This window comes from Trachinotus anak, unplaced genomic scaffold, assembly GCF_046630095.1.
Source record: "Trachinotus anak isolate AG129_WGS33_773 ecotype Australia unplaced genomic scaffold, CSIRO_AGI_Tana_v1 ptg000004l, whole genome shotgun sequence".
In the NCBI taxonomy this organism is placed as follows: Eukaryota; Metazoa; Chordata; class Actinopteri; order Carangiformes; family Carangidae; genus Trachinotus; species Trachinotus anak.
The window spans coordinates 20,939,141-20,959,576 of NW_027273855.1; the positions used below are offsets into that span (position 1 = coordinate 20,939,141).

Sequence of the window (20,436 nt, forward strand, 5' to 3'; positions counted from 1 at the left end):
CCATTACCATGATGTGTTGTAATACTGTTTTTTATGATGGAGAAAATGTAAACAATATTATTTTAAAAAATATATTGCAAACCAAAAAGATAATACTTTATATTTCAAAGAAACCCTGATGTCTGGTTTCAATATTGGTACTAATGGTTATGTTCACTTTCTATTTGCAGGTCACCCTTTGACAGTTAACTCTTGCCAAAATGTGGAAAAGGACGAAGAACTCAGGTTCCACTGGGAGACAAAGTACAGTACTACAATTCCTTCTTCCTCAAAATTACCTTTTCTACAAATTCCTGTTCAATTTCTACTGATTTAAGCAATAGTAAAGTGGCCTGGTGTCCATCTATCTCAGGTGTCGCAGCATAGATTAGGATTCCATTAGACAACAGACATTTGACATTTTGTGATACTTTTCTCATAATAATAATGAATTTTTTTTTTTTTTTTTTTAAAAACAAAAAAACTAACAACATTGTTTTATATCACTATTGGACAGTGATACAGCAAACTGTGTGCAGGTTAATTCATCGTCAAATAGTGGAAAATGAGCTTCCACTAATCCCGCCACAATATAACATCTTTCTGGAGTCAAGAAACACATAAGAGGGTAGAAAAGCACTCCATATTGTATTGACAGAATAGTATATCCAGACAGTGACTTTAAAGCACTTTAAAGTGTTTTATTGCATCAGCAAACTGAGCAATGTTCAGGTTTCAAAACTACTTCATATAAGCACTGGAGACATATTACCTTATTTAAAATGGAAGACTAAAATCCATAAAATTAAAAGTTCTGGTCTTTTTGCATTTATTGTTAATACCCAGTGAATGCCTGACTACCACCACTCTTATAATGAATGCCTTCCACGAATACTACTGTACTGCTACATAATAGTGCTAAATATGACTGAACTAAAATTAAAAAAATATTAAAAGACTTTCTTCTTTTGCTGTTAAAAATGTTGGTTACTTTTATCATTTGTGAAAATAATGTGACAATGTATAAGGAATTGCTCAGTGATGATTCTACAGAAAACTATCACCTGAATCTGCAGCTCCCTTCAGCTGAACAGTGCTTTATAGTGAGCTTCAAATAGTTGTTTAGCCATCCTACCCACAACTTCACTGTTTTCATTTACTCTCACCACTCTCATTGTGCTGTTTTTGGACATAGGAGACCTGTTTTCAGTAAAAATGCCTAAACATTACCTGCTCAGCATCAAAGTGCAGACAGACAGACAGACATTGACTGGCTGGTGAACATAGTGAAGCTAAAGAGTTAGTACAGATCAAAAAACATTTTTGATATTATGAATAATATTGCATATGGTGGGAAATTTACATTCCATACACACACAGACACACACACACACACACCGCCAGACCAAGCAGACCAGACATGCTGTTCTGCACACAAATACACACACACCTACTCAGCGCTGTGTCAGCAGCCAGGCTCTATTTCCCCCAACAGATAGAGCAGGTCTTTCAGTCTCACAAAAACACTTACATACTGGGCATTTTTTGTAATCTGAATTATGGCTGGAAGGTGACTGAGATTGAGACTTCAGTCTGCAAGTCTGAATACTGAAATGTGTCCAACTGAATGTATAATATATGCTTATTATTTTTTGAGAGGGGTGTGTATTTATTGCATTAATGCATTTTAAAGACTTTAAAAAATGTTCTGTTTTCTGGCAGTTCTGCCTTTTGCCAGTTTATGGCTATTTTACATTGGACGGATGTCACACAAGGACATGGACAAGTTGCAGTCAGTGACTCTGATGTATTGTAGATGATTGTGTTCCAATGTATCAAGTATTACAGAATCGCTGTATCGTGTGTACCATTGTTATAATGGATGATGTGTCGTAGTATTATTTATCATACTTTGTGATTCCCCTATTAAGAGCATGTCTTACTGCAGTCATTAAAAATGTAGCTCAAAACTTTGTTCTCCCATGTGCCCAAACTCCAGCCCTGTATTTATTTAAAGAAACAATTATAACACAACAGTTAGCATTGCATCTGCACAAGGTAAAAAAACGTGAAAACATTCACTCCAATCGCATTATGTATGGTACAGTATCCCTCTTATCCCAAACTTATAAAACCCATGAGAACTATGCAAGTTTGCATTTGCCAACTGACAGGCGCTTCAACAGCTAGTTGGCTAAAGATCTTCTCTCTCAGGCTTCAGTGATAAACTGAGGATGAGAAGAAAACATCCCTGGATTAAGGTTCCCTGCCTGCTGCCCTTTACTGTGACCCTCTCAGTGCTTCAGTTTACTCAGGCCACTATGAGCTTTCCTTTTCCACATTATGCCTGACTGGGTCTTCATTTCCAGCCTCTCCACCCACTGTTTATTTTAGTCTCACTCAATTACTTCTGTGTCTCTCACCATCTATCACATATGCATAAAAGTAAAGGGAATAAATGCTTCTGCTGGTTTGGATAATCATCAACATTTCTGTAAATATCAGGAAATGCCTGTAGGACATACCCTGCAATTTAAAAGAGACAACTAATAACGAATAGCTTCTGCAGGACACGTATTGTATAAAGAAAATATATGCCACTTAATATCCTACAGCCATAGCACAGCATTGACTCATATATTTCTAACTGATCTAATGCAATTTCTTTTCACCCAGATTTCTCCCTTGTCCATCGATATATTCAACATTTTAATGAGGTTTCTGGCACCAAGTCAGGTGATATGAAAGAGCTGCTTTATTTTCTGGTAGACAAAATGTTTTTGGGGTTTACACTATTATATTTATACATTATAGTTGAGCATGGGCTTAACTGTACTGTCTGAATATAACACTAAGTTATATCCATTATTGTGAATAATGGAATAAATACTGAATAATACATTAGGTATTATTGAATACTGTGTCTGCGTGTGACCTGTCCTGTCTTTGTGTTGATAACCTGAATTATCTGCTTACTACCAACTAAAATCAGTCACCAACAGTTACATGTCTGACATGGTGGCGGTTCTCCTATTTCTGTCCTTGTCATAATAATCATTAATCCCTGGATTAATGCTGTTCTTCATCAACTTGTGTGTGATCCTCTATTTCTCCATGTCAAAAGCCTGATAACAAAATGTTTGGCAGCAAAACAGGTAAGCAGAGGATGACAGAGTGGATTTCACACCTGCTGTTTGAAATGCCTGAGTGTATTAGTGTATACTCTATTCATTTGACCTGCAGTGTATTCTATATGTACTAGAGCTAAAATGATTAATAGATCAATCGATTGACAGAAAAATATTATTTTTAATAAATAATTCATTGATTAATAATTTTAAGTCATTGGGGGCCAAGCAGCAAAACTATAGGCACCAATTTCAACCCTATGATGTCAATTAGCCATTTTGGATTTCATTTAAAAGTATTTTCTTTGTCCGATCTTCACTAAATTTGGCACAGATGATCTTCAGACCAAGCCCTAAAATTTGCATTTTACCTAATAACTGTTGATGCATTTGCCTTAAAATCACAATTCCTGCGTCTGATCTTTACTCAAACTAACACAGATGTTCAAGCCTGACAAAACTTAACTTTTGGCAAAAGCGTCCAGCTCCCAGAGCGAACTGAAATTGGCAGCAAAGGTGCAAAACAAGAAAACCAGCCATATCTCAGCCAATCTTTGACCAACTGACATGAAACTTGCTGTGAGCGCTTACAACTACACTTTGACATAATGACATCATGTTTTCATGACAACTCTGGCCTGCTTGACCCCCATGTTGCTGCTTGCAGCTGTCTTGTTTTGATTAAATTTGCCAAGAAAATCCATACTCTATAAGCTTCCACAACATTTGATGTTTTTCTGTTTTATATCTTTGGATTTTAGACTATTGGTCTACAACCAATTTGACAACATTACCTTAGGCTGTGCGACATTGAGACTGACATTTTTTCACTATTTTTTTTTACATTTTATAACCGAAACAAATAATTGATCAAATAATTGCCAGATTAAATGATAGTAAAATAATCATTAGTTGCAGTCCTAATGCATACATCTATACATGAGCTACCATATCATATCAGAATGCACCTAATGATCTTCTATGATGATGATGTCAGCACTTTGCGAAATTGCTCTTACTCTATAGTGATAGGTTGTATGATTAAAAAGGAGCATCCTAACATGTTTATAAAGGATTACGAATGGAACATTGAATTATCTTAATCACTTCTACTGGACAACATATTCTGTTTATACAAAGCACAGAGCAACTTCTGCCTCGTAACTTTTAGTTAATTTTAGCTGATATGGGCAATGAATTTCATAGTTAACAGATAAAGCTGTGAAGTTGACAAAAATGCAAAGCAAAAAATAGTTATCTAAGATGCACAAGAGTAAAATTAGTCCTAACAAGGACAGAGGCATTTTTTTCCCCTCAAGCTTTAGGTTTAACCATAAAACCATCACTAGGAGGTAGGGCTGTTGATGGTCTGTCTTGCAGATCACCACTATCTGAGCCTACACCATATTATCCTTATTGATGTTAATGAGTACTCCGCTGGCATAACTTGGGAAAAGCTGCTAACACCTATACCCAGCAACAACAGCAAACATGCACCTGTCACTGGCTGAAATAACATTTAAGTTAACTTATAAACAACAGGAATATATTGAGCTCATTGTACACAGTTACATTCCCAATTTCTTTCTCATCAGGAGCCAAAAGGAAAACGTTTGTCAACACGCACACAGCACACTAGGGAATACCTTTGACACTCCTGACATCTGCTGGTAGAAAAAAAGAAATCTGTTTAAATCTACCAAAAGCAGCATTTCCCACTTCCCCATCTGAATATTTATTTCAAATCCTACTGCTATGAATTGATTTTTGTTTCATTTGTTTTCAATTTTAAATTGTGAAGTACTTTGCTCACAATTATCTCCTGAGTTTCATGATTATTTTTGCCGGCTTTGTTTAGCCCTCATGCGTCGGAGATCTAAGACTACAGGAGTGATTATCACACAGTATGTGGTAACCCTGCCAGAGGGAAAAACCACTCCTGATTTCCAGTGTAAACCATCTCCTGTAACCATCCAGGAAGGTAGGTTTCATTTCTTATAACAGAGAATTAAAACTCAGGGATTTAAGCAAATAACACTTAAAACTGGTGCATGACAACACAAGACTTGAATTAGGGAAAGTTAAATTTGAATTTCATAGCTCAGTACTTACAATTATAAACTGTGAAATTAATGATTTAATATTTCCATGTATACCATAGGGAAATTAGCTGTTTTTAAGGCTGTGGTAAAAGGGGATCCAAAGCCAGAGGTGTCATGGAGAAGAGCTAAAGGACATATTTTAGACAAGGACAAATTTCAGAGTAAATATGATGAATCAACTGGAGAGTACATATTAGAGGTGAGTGACTAAAACACTGTATGGCTGCTCATGCTTTGTTTTTTACAGCACAGTAAAACACATCCTTAATGTATTAGCACATATGTTCTATTTGTTGTGTGAATTAAATCTGTGCATATGTTATTTTTATTTCTAGATTCGCAAAGTGTCCACTGATGACACTGATACATACAAATGCTATGCTGTGAATGAATATGGCAAAGCTGTCTGCACGACAACATTAACTGTGAATGACGGTAAGAGTTGCTGGTGCAATACATTTCTAAACTGGATACTGAATATTTGTTTGAACTGGGCAAGTGAGGGACTCACTTCTTAATAGTGTTTAAAATTCTGTATACATTTTAATTACTCTATAAATCGTTATCAGTGTAAGTAACTCTTGCCTATGTATAGATCCCCAATAGCCTACTCTATGGTATAACTGTAAAACATACTGAAACCTGAACTAAATGTGCTCTTTTCAGCTTCAACAAATCCATCAGATTTTAGAAAATTGCTGCGGAAAAGGTGAGAAAACCAGATAAAGATTGGACAATATTAAAATACCTAACCAATCATTTCTTTCTTATTTGTCATTGAGCCTCATTCAGCCTTTTTTTAACATTTCTCTAATATCTCTAGTAAAATAGAGAGAGCAGATGGGGACACTGATGAAAGATTCTGGGAAGCCATGCTGAATGCTGACAGGAAAGATTATGAGCGCATCTGTAGTGAGTTCGGTGTTGTAGATTTGCATTTGATTCTCAAGAAACTAGAAGAGAAGAAGACAGAGAGAATGCAAAATAAGTGTAAGGTACGAAAACTCTCAGCTCTTACACTAAATTATCTCCAACAAAATCAATATAGTTCTTAACAAGCCATTCCATGACTGATTTGTCATGTCATTGAAGACATCTGGCACTGATCAAAGTCATGTTCATACTGAATATTAGTTGTGATAATACCTCGATAGTTCAAATACAGTTCATCATTTAAAATTAACTGAACTGTATCTGAAAAATTTACTCATCAATTTTTACTGTCACATCATTAACTCTGTCTCCCATCTCTATCAGCTGTTGCCATCTCATCAGTATCTGAAAACAGGTATAATTATTTTACAAATGATGCAGGCGCTTCATTAGAGCTGCAAATTGAGCTAAAAGATGAACAATGAGACAGAAAAAGATCTCTTCAGCTGTTTATTTGTTATATGAACCATATGTACCTTCCACCATTTTATTGGAGTGACTGAATTCTGAGTGTCATATTTACACTCTATGCAATGGGCTCAAAATGTGAAATGACAAAAAAATATATCTAGCTGTTCTTTGACATTTTAAAAACACACAAACTACACAGAATGTAATTTTTTTTCCATAGTCACAATATAAAAAGTTTCATTTTGTCTGTAATCCCCCTCTGTGTACTGGGCAGGATGGTGTGATTCCCTATAATGAAGGCACAACAGAGACACACAGTCTTAAGAGTGTTGAGAAGACGAAGGATTTTGGTATTAAGGGCCTGATGCAAAAGGACAAAGAGCTGAATCAAGTGAATTTCGAAAAGGTCAACCTCGTCCACACAGGGCTGAATCAGACAGATGCTAAAGAAGTCAACCTCCTCCCCACAGAGTTTAAATGTAGGTGCAATGGAAAAAACAAAAACAAAAAAAAAAAAAAAAAAAACACAATTTTTCATTTTTACAGTTTCTTTAAGGTAACTTAAATAAAAAGAATGTTTAAAGATTGTTTTAAATAGAAAGGTTTTTAATGAGTACGTGTAGATTTAAGGTGATACACAGTGTGGTGGGTTTAACAATGCACACACACCTATATTTAATGTTTTTGTGCATGCCTTTTCTTTTTTTTTTACAGTTTCAAATGTGGACTTTGTTGTCAAAATTCAGGAGATTAAAGCACAAGAGAGAGAGGACGCCCTTTTTGTGTGCGTCCTGACACACCCTCTACCCAGCATCACATGGATGGGCAAGGGCAACATTCTGGAGGATGGAGAAAAATATAGCATAACCGTGTCAGACCATAAACTGATTCACAGGCTGTTGATCAAGGACTGCAAGCAGTCGGACAAAGGCATCTATTCAGCTGTGGCTGGCCTTACGTCCTGCAATGCCTGGTTGGTTGTGGAAGGTAACACTTTACACAGTATAGTGCAGCAATAATTACCTTTGTCAGTGTGTGACGATGTAATCCTAGTAATTTCCACAATTATTATTTTCACAAATAAATGTGAGTCTTCTGTCATGCATGTTGTATTTCATAAACTATAAGATGAGGATGACCCCACATCTGCTGGTAAGAAGAAATCTCGTAAAACTACCTTAGCTGGTGGTGCACGGATTGACCTTGAGAAAGTGGCCAAAGAGCAGACAATAAAAATCCAAGAGGAGATGGAGATGATTTTAGCAGCTGCCAAAGCAAAGCATAATGCAGGAGAACTCAAAGGAGAAAGGACATTAACGACTGGTGGAGGGGATGGTAAAAAAACTGCAGTCACCAGACTGGGTGAAAATGCTGGAGCAGTAAAGGAGAAGCCTGACACAGCAGAAGCCAGGGCCCTCTCTGTGCCTACAGGGAGCAAAGGAAAAGCAAAGATTAAAAACTCAAGAGGAGATGACACAGTATCAAAATTGGATGTTTCAAGGTGTGGAACAAAAACAGAAGTGCAAGCGATAGTAGAAGACACCAAGAACGAGAAACACACCAAATCTGGTCAAGTGGATTTTAACAAGGTAACAGGTAAAGTCGATCTATGCCTAACAATGCATTTCCACCATCAGCACATCAGTGAGTAGTCAGTGCTGGGCCACTTACTAGGCCATTTGTGCACAGTGTTTGCCTCTTCAGCATCAAAGGATGTAACCAGGAACAACACTACAGTGTTTGTACACTACAGTACAAATCTGATAAACATTTCTCAGTAATATTATTAACAGTACAGAGTATCTCCAGCCACAGTAAATGCACCATACAGGTGGATATAATGCAATATATTATTTTAAAGAATAATAGATTTTAGCTTTGGATATCATCAATAGTTTCAAGCTGAAGTAATTAATTATAACCAACATACCACAGATGCAAATGCAGGAGGACATTCCAAGGAAGATGAGGAGTTCAGTGGATCCACCAATAATTATAGATCCGTAAAGCATGGTCAAGACACAGAGGACGGAGTAACTGGTAGGACACAACATGCAGAAAATGTCCTGCCCTTAATATCCATATTTATATACATTGTTTTGTGATTGACACCACTTTTTGAAATGAGCTTTCGTCAAAGCCTTATTTTGACTGTGTGTTGTGTCTGTGCAGAGTCTAACAGCAAAAGCCCTGATGTAGAGTTAAATCAGATTCAGATGTTTGCCTCAAGTCAAAATGAAGTGACCGACTCTGATGGAAATGAAAATTTCACTGTCAGGCGCTCAAGGCACACAAGGAAGGTCCAAAGGAAACATAAATCCGGTAAGAAACAAGAGCGATTACACTGTATTTTTTGCATGGAAGAGATTATAGTGGTACAGCTGACTCAAGATTAGTCGTACCTGTATCAGATATACTGTATAGTTCTGACAGAGGAAACAAAAGTAACAGTTGTTGTTGCTACAGTGATTTTTTTCATTTCTGTGCAATGACATTTACATATGTTTGTTTTTGTTTTCTTTGTGTCTAAGGACACCATAAGTTAAAAAAAAAACAAAAAAACAATAAGCTATGTTACTGACTCAAACCAGGAAAATGATAGAAATAAACAATTTACCTTGCTTGTTCTCAAAAACATTCAAGGTGTAATATCTGAGTGACCATCAGGAATACCACTAATGGCACCACTTTCTCTTAGAGCAATGTTAAAGTCAAAAATACAGCCCACAGGTGAAGAAGTTCTGCTTTAATACTGAATGAGTGACAATATGAAAACAGCTGGTATGATTCTAATAAGTACAAAGTTCTTGTCTCAGTTTGGGTGAGAACAACACAGTGGCCCTTGCCCCGGTAGTACATTTTTTGATGGTGGAAACATTTCATTTACTTTTTTTTTTTTTTTTTTTTTTTTTAAAAACACATTGCAAAACTGTTTGGAATTTACTGAAACTCCACTGTGTAAATCAAAATGTGCATTACCTGAATTCTGTGACCCTAACAGGTCCAAATGAACCAGCAAGTGACAATGAACCAAGTGACAGTGATGGAAATAAGGACTCCACTGGCCAGGTCAAGTATACAAAGCGAAGCCAACAGCCACAGGAAGTAGTCAATGGTAAGAGACCACAAGCAGTGCATTACTGCATGGGGGTGTAGTATGGATTAATGACCAGAAAATAACTTGTTTGCTGGAAAAATACACCCCACAGGTGAAGAAATTCTGCTTTGTTTTAATACTAAATGAGTGACAATATAAAAACAGCTGGTATGATTCTAATAAGAACAAAGTTCTTGTCCCAGTTTGGGTGAGAACTACACAATGTCCCTAGCCCTGGTTGCTGTGCAACTAGTTAATTTTTTGATGGTGGAAACATTTAATTTACTATAATTTATTATTATTTTTTTTATTTTTTATTTTTTATTTTTTAAACACAGTGCAAAACTGTTTGGAATTTACTGAAAGTCAACTGTGTAAATCAAAGTGTGCATTACCTGAATTCTGCGGCCCTAACACAGGTCCAAATGAACCAGCAAGTGACAATGAAGCAAGTGACAGTGATGGAAATAAGGACTCCACTGGCCAGGTCAAGTATACAAAGCGAAGCCAACAGCCACAGGAAGTAGTCAATGGTAAGAGACCACAAGCAGTGCATTACTGAATGGGGGTGTAGTATGGATTAATGACCAGAAAATAACTTGTTTGGATCTTTTGCTACCACAGCCACCACTGTGTGGTAATTAAGGTAGATAGTCCTAAACTTGTGTACTTATATCAGCTTTTAAGTATGCATACATGATGTGTTGGTGAAGTGACATTTTTGTTCAATTAGCATATTGACATATTGTGCAATCCTTCATATAAATATAGGTTCTGAGAATGTTAAGAATGGCATGATTTTGAAACAGAATTTTAATAACTATTAACTAATTAATAGATATGGGTTGAATATTTTGATTTTAAATAGGTGAAAGCTCATGTCCTAAAGACTCCAGTGACTGTGTCGAGACTGAAGATGCCACTGGCTCTGCCACATATATAAGGCATAAAAGGCAAAGCCAACTGATTGAAGATTTGGTGATTGGTAAGTACAACGTTATGACTAAATAACAGCAAAAGGCTGACCAATCTTTTCAATGCCACTTTAAAAAATACCAGATGATGGTGCGATAGGTAAACTCCTGTCGATTTCTCATTCACTAATGTTACTGTTTCCCCTAAATATACATTATATGCAAGAATAACTTCTTATTCTTAACCAATTATTCCAATTTTGAACATGAAGCCTTGTTGGTATGCTATTTTGCCCCAACAGGGATGTTCTCCTGGAAACGAACTACACTGAAAAGCCAAACTGTTTTGTCATTTTCATTTGCTATTTGAAATGATTGTTCCTGACAGGTGTGCAATTGGCCAGAGAGGGAGAGTCAATTTCCTCTTAACAAAACAATAAACATTGCATAAATAAACCTTGGAAGCATAAAACCTAAGGAAATGCATCAACATGAATTGTTCTGAGAATATCTCAGCACATGTAAGAGCTGAGCAGAACAAAAAAGTCCTTCAAGGAACAAAAAAAACTATCTGGAAAAAAAAAGAAGAATTTTAGAAAACACCACCAAAATGATAAGCTCAATAATTAGCTATTTCTATTCTTATCATTCTGTCATAATGTCTTACAGTTCACTGTTGTTTGTCAGATCCAGGTGTCCAGTTCATCTGTGGATTGACTGATGTCAATGCTATCATCACTGAGACAGCTGAATTAACATGTAAGCTCAACAGTGAAGACTGTGAAGGAGCCTGGTTCAGAGACGGCAAAAAGGTTAGTTGTACTGGTCAAACTAATCATTACTGTGTCAGTGTCCATCAGGAAAGGATGGCCTAGGCGTCTAAGGTCACTTTGGTACATTTGGCACGAGGGAAAGAAAATGGGAATAAAAATTCTGTGCCTTGTGTGTTTGTGTCTAGTGATCACAAAAAGCGCATATAGGAATAACTAAGTATGAGCATTTCTAATGAACCTTGTGTATTGTACCATCATTTTACAGGGAGAGTTACTATGTGGTTGCAGCCCTTCTTTCTAAGATACTTCGAAAAAACAAACCAATTGGTTTTAACTGCTTTTCATTTTATGATCCATCATGGAAAATATCTGTATTCATGTGGTGATGACTATATGCATTACCATATTTACAAAATCATCTGGTATGGTAGAGGCTATACATTGTTTACAGATCAGGAGATCTGTTGGTCTGGTTTGCTTTCACACCACAAACTAAGACCCTACTTTTCAGGCAATCTTGGTCAAGCTGCTTAGTCCAAACTAAAGCATGACAGACGGCTGTTACACCAACCAAAACCAACTTAATTAAAATGCTAAAACACTTGGGGCGATCCGATAGCCAAGTGGATAGGGCGGGTACCAGGCAGATGCTCTTAGCAGGTGGCTCACCTGTCACTTTCTACTGTCCTATTGAATAATAAAAGGCACAAAATGCCCAAAAAATATTACCTAAAATAATATCTAAAAACTGGTTAGGTGTGACAGCACCCTATGACCTACTATTCAGTTCCTGATTTTAATCCAGCCAGGAACCTTTGAATGTCAGTGCACACTCACATTTCTTGTGATACCTCTATCTGTCCTGTGCACACTCAGAAATAAAAGTCAAATACCAAAACAAATATTTAAAAAAAAAACATAAGGTGCAACATAATTTTGTTGACGTGGGATCTGTTGCCACTAGAAATCATCACAGGTTTCATACACTATGTGCTCATCTGTGATTTACCTTAAATGTCTGGCAGATGTTTAGATACTCTGGGCCTGTGGAGCAACACAGCTGGACACAAAGCCCTTTGGAGTATGCAGTGTTTCTGACTTGAATTACTAATGAACTTGCGATTGTTGTGGCAGGATTTGTTTATTTTCATGTTTCTGCTCCCTTTCCTATTAGATATCCCCAGATGACAATTTCACTATCATTAAAGATGGTGCAATACATAAATTAGTCATAATCAGGTGCGCAGAAGAACACTCTGGGAAATATCGTTTTGAAGCTGATGGTCGTAAAACAGAGGCGATGATCAACGTCAAAGGTTTGAAAGTTCATGATAACAATAATGATATTTGATACTATGCAAAGTATCAAATAGAGTATTATATTCTGTGCTATATTTACAGCATGTTAGCATGTAATCACATAACAGCTAAATATCATTTCAACATTTAAATGACTCTAAATTGCCCCTTTTTTAGATCCCCCAAGGTTTTACCCTGAAGACCTCAGTGCTTTCACTGAGCCTGTTAATGTTAAAGTGGGGCACAACGCCATCTTCAAACTGCATTTTGTTGGCCATGAACCCATAAAGATTCAGTGGTACAGAGAGGGAGAAGAACTCCACGATCACAGCAACACAAGGATTGAGAAATCTGCAAGTCACAGCCGCTTGCTCCTTAGCAGGTGCCAGAGGAAGGACACGGGAGAGATCAAGATCAAGCTCAAGAATGAACACGGATTCACTGAAGCAATTTCACAGCTAATTGTGCTTGGTGGGTGAATGAAGCGCAATTCAGAATTTAACAAGAAAATATTTTTACGTTTTTTTCTTAACCTCTACAGCTATAAAAAAATGTTACTCTATAGAGCAATAAAAATGCCAGACCAATTTAAGGGAAACAATTAACTCTGCATCCAACTCCTTCAGGGAAATTCTTATCTTTATAGATGTCAAAGGATGTGATTTGTGCAGTCAGCCGCATAGTAAAAAGTACTTTGGTGTTGTTGATTTCAAGAACAGCAAACCCCAGTCCTCCTAGGCTAGGCTTCCTAGCACATCTACAATATTTTAGAAATCAGGCCAGTCTTTTGTGCATCAGATAAAAAGGTGCTACATTTCAGTGAGCCATCTGTGCCTGTGTGTATGTAGGCATGCTTTCCAACTATCATACTACTATCTGGAAAAATCGAGATTATTTTTTGTTGTACTTGAAGCAGAATCACATGCTGTAATAACTTGACAGTTTAAAGATGTGTTTTGGAAATGCACCTCAGAGCTCGACAAAACCAAATAGGTTCAAACTACATCTGCCATCACTACCAGCATCACAAATGACAAATTTTGCTGTAATCATTTCTCAATGAAAATATTGTCTCCCTAGAATAAATGTGGAATTTTATTTCTCACATATAAGTTCTCAAGCGTTCTCAAACTTTAATAAAACTTTTAATGTTTCAGACAAACCCACTTCACCCCTGGGTCCTACAGAAGTAACAGAGAGCTCAGCTACATGCATTGAATTTAGGTGGAGGCCTCCAAAGGACGATGGTGGCTCACCAGTGATCAACTACATAATGGAACGTCAGCAAGTGGGACGGAACACGTGGAAGAAATTGGGGGAAATTCCAGGTGTGCCCAGTTACCGCGATACAGATGTGGACCATGGCCGGAAATATTGTTATCGCATCCGAGCAGTGTCTGCGGAGGGTACAAGTGAAGTGATGGAGACTGATGAAATGCAAGCTGGCACACTAGGTGAGCCAAGTTGTTACTATATCTGTCAATGATCATGAACTATAACTGCTGAGCTTCCACTTTTTTGTTTCATGTCAGCTAAATACATGTAGCTTTTAATGTTGTAAGAGCCTCAAACAGAAATAGCACTAGTTTAAATGGACATAAGCACAGGTTCAGTATGGCACGGCGGCCAACAAAACACAAATGAAACAACACAAGCAAAATGTAAACAAAAATTACTTCAACTTACTGTTTGAAGGTCTGTTTGAAAATAAAGTCCATGCAGCCGGTCATACCTCCGTGTGTTGTATTAGTTTTCCAGACAAGCTTTCAGTCTCTACAGTCCACTTAAATGTTGGTCCCAGTTGAAAGTTGTCCTTTTGACATCCTTGAAAAAGTCCTCTCCAAAGTCATGATCCAGTTTTTTCTCCACAAGCTGTTGAAAAACAAAAGCATTAAGTTTGGAAAGCAGAACACTATTGCTGCTGGAATAGCCACACAACCAGTGTTCCACGCTGCACCCGCCTGCAGTCAGACAGGTGAAGGGTGAAGGGGTGAAGAACTAGGAGAGGTTTGGGCCTCCCAATTGTTTTACATTAAACTGCAGTATTAGACAGCTATTTGTCAGAGGTGAACCAAAGGGATGATGAAGTCTGTTGCACTAACATATCAATTAACAGTATATTCATATTAACATGTACCGAAAATTATCTTTAAAACTAACTTTTAAAGGTTACGTTTGTCCTTAACCGAGCTGTAACTCTGAACGGACGCGGAACCCGACCAGCTTTGACACAAACCAGAGTTTGTATCAAATTGCCATGATTTCAAAATGGTGCGTAAAACACAGGTGTAACTCATAGCAATTAGGGCGCGTACTGGGTCAGAAACAAGACCCGCCCATTTTTATACCCGCCTCAAATTAGATTTACCAAAGTGATTTTATCTATATACTGTATAAAAACATATGAAATAAACCACAGTATCTACTTTAATGTTTCATAAAACTTTGGGGAAAATAAAATGTCAGAGTATGGGTCAAATAAAGTTATATTTGAAAAGTTAGTTCAATGTTCCACAATGCATTCAATGGTCTTATTTTTCTTAAGCATTGAAATAACCAAGGGACTTTTGTCCCAAAAATGCACTTTATTAGATTCAGTTTAACAAGATCAAGACGCCATTTTTAAATCATATCTAAAACGAATTTGGGGGCTGTGTTGTAATAGAGTCTTGTTGCTCCTTGTATGCCTCACAAGATTTCTTTTGGATATAAAGTGTTGTTAGACTGAATGACATTTTAGTTGGTGTCTTTCGTAAATTCTGGTAAAAACGTATCATAACCAATAGTTTTTGCTCAGAAAATATTCAAATTAAACAGGATACATTCTAATATGAAGAAAAAAGACCAAATTTGAGGTTGTTTTATACTTTTATTTATCTACTTATTTTTTTATGCTTGAAACACCAAATAAACAAAATGTTAAAATAGAAATATTTGCAGATGAAAAAGATGAAAGTCTACTACTATTTGACATGTCCAGGTGGTTTTGATCTAGATCTGGTCTGATGTGGTCTGGATAGGAAAAAAACTGAAATCAACTTCTTCTTTTTTTTCTTTTTTTCCTTTGCTTGCATAAAGATAACAAAGGTTTGACAAATATGAGAGTGGGTTTTGAATAGCATTAAGACTCACTCAACATTTTCATGTTCATGTCCCTTAACTTTCCCCTGAACTGCCAAAGCATACCTTAACTTCAGCATCACCAAGCTCTAAAGGTTTTATCCACAAGAGACATATATGTTGCATAATCAGTGACAAGTATTTTTACTACACTATTGGCCTTTTTCACAGCAGGCATTCTGACCTGTCACAGTGGTGAATAATTCTATCCAAGTCTACCAGTCAGTCACCAGGATCCTGAAACCAAAGCAGATAAATGACGTTCAGCCATCATTAATTGACAGGATACATATTTAAACCCGTGCTTGTCCTTCTGTGTTGTATGAAAAAGACCTGTTTAATCATCAGCTGATTTAGGGTCATTGCTGCCCCCTGCTGTGTGTCACTAACCTACTCTGAATGCTGCTGGTCCACACCATTGAGTATTCAGAACGTCTTCAGACACCTTCAGTTTTTTTCATATTCTACTATGTTGGTGCCTTATGCTAAAACAAAATAAAAAACAAAAACCTTGTCAATCTAAAAATTCAATTGATTGGACAAGATTTGAGAAGACACACACCTTTCAATATAAGATCTCACAACTGACAATGCATATGTGAACAAAACCCAAACCATGAGGTGGAAGGAACCGCCTGCAGAGCTAAGAGATAGGATTTACTCTCATTCAAAAATACTGCATTGCTTCTGAACTGATAAGAGTCTTAAACTGCAGTACTCAAGAAAAGTTCAGTCTTCCTAACAACAACTTTAACTAGTAGTATAATCTGTGTTTTCTGCATTCTTCAGCTTTTCCTGGCCCTCCAGCACCGCCAAAGGTGGTCAGTGCCTATGACGACTGCATTAACCTTTCCTGGGCTTCACCAAGTAAAACAGGAGGATCACGTATCCTGGGTTATATTTTAGAGAAACGAAAAAAGGGGAGTAATCTCTGGACTGTTGTCAATGCCATGGATGAGCTAATTAAAGGTCTGCATTTTTTATTTTACATTGATTCAAACTGCCAGCATTGTAGACTCTAACAGTGATGCTTTGTTGTTGCTCTTCCTTTAAAATGACCTCCAGAGAAGAAATATTCAGTGAAAGATGTTGTGGCAGGTATGGCATATGAATTCAGAGTTACTGCCATAAACCTCTCAGGAGCTGGTGAATCTAGTAACCCCTCGGAGTTTGTGTTTGCACGGGATCCCAAGAGTAAGTAGTGCAACTTTATTTCATGGTACATTCAACAATAAATAACAGATTGAAGAAAATACATGCACGCACACGTCATATAATAATGCTTGACAAATATTTTTTAATATAGTTCTTTACTATGACTCTATGAAATATTTTTATTAATTTTGAAACATCTCATATATTGCACACTGTATAGTACAATGCATAAATAAAAAATATTTGATATTATGACTTTTAATTTAATGGCATTTGTTATATTAATCCCAGAGCCCCCTGGTAAAGTTACAGGCCTGAAGGTGACAGAAACTTCTTACACTCACTTGGTCCTGACCTGGACTAAACCTGAGGAGAAACCGGGGATCCAGGATGAAGCAAAAGGATATTTTGTTGAAATTCGGCAGGCAGATTGCATTGACTGGTCCCGCTGTAACAGCACTCCCATCATTATGTCTTCCTTCAGCGTGAAGGGTCTTAAGTCCATGGACATGTACTGGGTGAGAGTGATTGCGACTAATGATGGAGGAGAGAGTGCACCTGAGGAGCTGGCCAACTATGTCCTTGCTATGCCCTCACCTGGTATGTTAAATCTTCTTGGAAATTTAAGGGACAGCATGTTATTGGTTGCTGGATATTTAGTAGAATGGCATATTTTTGGGGTTAGAATTGACTGTTCACAATCCATCCTGTCTTTGTACAGTCCCTCGTTGCTCTTATCAGTTCTCTCTTCCTATGTATTTTAGCTTACTACACCTAAAAACCTCCTAAAGTCGAATACTGTCCGATGCATTTTTTGTGTTTGGTTGTTTTTGTTCACCATTTCAGTGAGGCCAAAGTTCACAAACCACAGGATGAAGAGTTTTATGGTGGTGAGGGCAGGGAACTCTGTCAGGATCACAATCAATTTTGAGGTGAGATACTTTCACTTTATTATTGGCACAAACTATGCAAAACTAAACAAGAGGAAAACTCAAAGGATACTGTATTCAAGATATTACTAATGTACTTTTACCAGGCCTCCCCATGGCCAAATATTATGTGGCTGAAGGACAACGTGCCCGTGACAAAGCGAGCTACAATAAGTAACTCTGATGGCTCATCCCAGTTGCTGATCCCCTCTTCTGAACGCTCTGATTCTGGCATCTACTCTATTTTGGTGAAAAATCTTGCAGGACAAGAGACATTCAGTACAGAGGTCAGGGTCACAGGTAATACTTAGATGCCATACACAGTATATCTTTTTTCTCATTTGCTACATAAATTTCAAAGACATTTGTTAATAGATCTGAAGGTGGTGAAACTGACTGTGTTTACAGATGATCCAAAGCCTCCTGGACCAGTAGAACTGGAAGAAAACGTGCCTGGCACAGTGACGATGATCTGGGAACCTTCTCCTGATGAGAAGCGTGATGACCGCCTCCACTACATAGTGTCCAAACTGGACTCAACTAAACGTACATGGACCACAGTGGCTGACAGACTCTTCAATAATAAGTTCACAGTCTGTAATATCATGCATGGGAGGGAATATCATTTCCGGGTCTATGCCAAAAATGATATTGGCATATCTGCACCCTCAGAGTCACCGACCTGGGGGATGGAGAAGAAGAAAGGTTTGTTTGTACATCTCAAACATTTCTCAAAAGCCAAATATTTACTTCTTAGAAAAAAATTATCTTACTGTATTTCCTCTCTTGTAGAAAAGTTTATGGTAAATGTACCAAGCGGAAAGGACTGTGATTTGCGATGTGCTCCAACTTTCATTGTACCTTTGAAGCTTCACACTGCACCCAAAGGCTATGAATGCTATATGAGCTGTGCAGTGAAGGGAAATCCCAAACCTCGTATCACATGGTATCGAAATCACATCAGTCTCAACACTAATGCCAACTATTACATCTCCAACACCTTTGGAGTTTGCTCCATGTTAATCCTTCGTGTGGGCCCCAAAGACATGGGAGAATACACCATCACTGCAGAAAATGCCCTGGGACGGGCTGAATGCTCCACCGTCCTCAGTGTCAGAGGTGAGAAAACACACCTGCCCTTTGGTTTAAATGATGGGTGAGAAAAAAGCATACCAAATTATGTTAAATCATTTTTCTCTATTCCATACAGAGTGAAGAAAATAAGGACACCAGAACATGAGCAGCATTTATTCTGAAGTTTAGAATCATTATTATCTCGTACAAAATGTTTGAATTGAAGTGGTTGTGCTGTGGATGTAATTTGCCAATTGCAATAAGAAAAAAAAAAAGATTTGAAACTGCTATTGAAATTAAAAATTTAAATTATTTCACAAATAAAACATTGCATTCCTGCATGGTTTGAAAAATGTTTTGAAACTGTGTATGAAATGAGAAAATGACTGCAGAATGTGGTGATGGTTGTGGTTCAACATAAACAGCAGCTTGTATAACTACAGCAGATACATAACACTATTGATACTGTGGCTACAGACATATTTTTAAAGGGTTTTCTAATGTGTTTGTTTTTGCTCATTCTCCTCATGGATCTTGTTTGAGCACATCATCCAGCTCCTTCACAGGACATCCACCATACCAGTACTTCTCAATGAACTCATGAAAACTTTTGACGAATTATTGAGATTGTAATAAAGAATATGTAACAATATTTCCATAAAGATATGATTCATATTTTACTGCAGAATATTACAATACCATACATCAATCAAAGGTTTAAGTCAGAAAATATTAATGTTTGAATGAAATTCTCTTTAGAAACTCACGCAAGCAAAGCAAACCTTTTTGCCTCTTATTCTGACAATAAAATGGAACAAAGAAAAAAGAAGAAATGCAAGACTAAAGATTAAGACTAAAGATTACATGGACTAGTATTAATAAACAGGCTTTATTTCCCCCACAAACATTTTAAACTTTAAAACTGACATTTAAATCTGTAACATTAACAATATCTCTATTCTATTCCTCAGTAAACCAAGACAGTGTGTCCAGCCTCATTAAATTTTTTATTTGCACCTGTGCATTTCCCACTGTGACATGTCAAAATGTTTTCTGTGAAAAACGCATGTCAAAATATTGTGCATCAGTCAAAAGATTAAAGCAAAGAATAGCGCAAAACATGACTATTACATCACTGACAGAACCATCTCAGGGGGTTATGGGATGGTTTGATATTTGGAAGCACATTTTTAAATGCCCTGCACACCCACACAGGTGTTTTTAGCAAGTATTATCACAACATTACATCAGCAGATTACAAACTGCAACAACCCTCTGATGCAGCCTTTACAGTTTGTGATCACTGAACCATATTCACTTATTTCCCACTTTGGAACTCTCAGATTACATCCGGGAGGTTTGCAGGGTAGTTTCATTAAACAAAAGTCTAATGTGACTTTACCGTAAGAATGATGACGCTGTAAATTGTCAAAGCAGGCCCACACAGTCCTGAAAGGAGCTCTAATAAACAAAAAATAATAGTGTGGATGAACTGTAGAGGAGGCTTTAAAATACCATGCCA

General features: G+C 37.1%; 1 protein-coding gene and 1 long non-coding RNA gene across 3 annotated transcripts; one reads left to right on the forward strand and one right to left on the reverse strand.

Moving 5' to 3' along the window:
• Positions 1–465: 465 nt before the first annotated feature.
• On the reverse strand, positions 466–14,939 carry LOC139620879 (uncharacterized). Of its 2 annotated transcripts, XR_011690896.1 has the most exons (3): positions 14,323–14,939; positions 8,484–8,590; positions 466–7,978 (listed from the first exon to the last, which is right to left on the reverse strand). It is a non-coding gene; the product is annotated as an uncharacterized lncRNA (long non-coding RNA). The 2 variants fall into 2 exon arrangements; XR_011690897.1 differs by lacking the exon at positions 8,484–8,590.
• LOC139620870 (immunoglobulin-like and fibronectin type III domain-containing protein 1) lies at positions 8,604–19,566 on the forward strand. The gene is made up of 9 exons (XM_071476844.1): positions 8,604–14,090; positions 16,546–16,725; positions 16,822–16,950; positions 17,203–17,511; positions 17,758–17,843; positions 17,948–18,140; positions 18,249–18,545; positions 18,633–18,959; positions 19,051–19,566. Exons 1-9 carry the CDS (start codon positions 13,910–13,912, stop codon positions 19,053–19,055), a joined length of 1,707 nt encoding a protein of 568 aa, XP_071332945.1. The 5' UTR covers positions 8,604–13,909; the 3' UTR covers positions 19,056–19,566.
• The last annotated feature ends 870 nt before the right edge of the window (positions 19,567–20,436 follow it).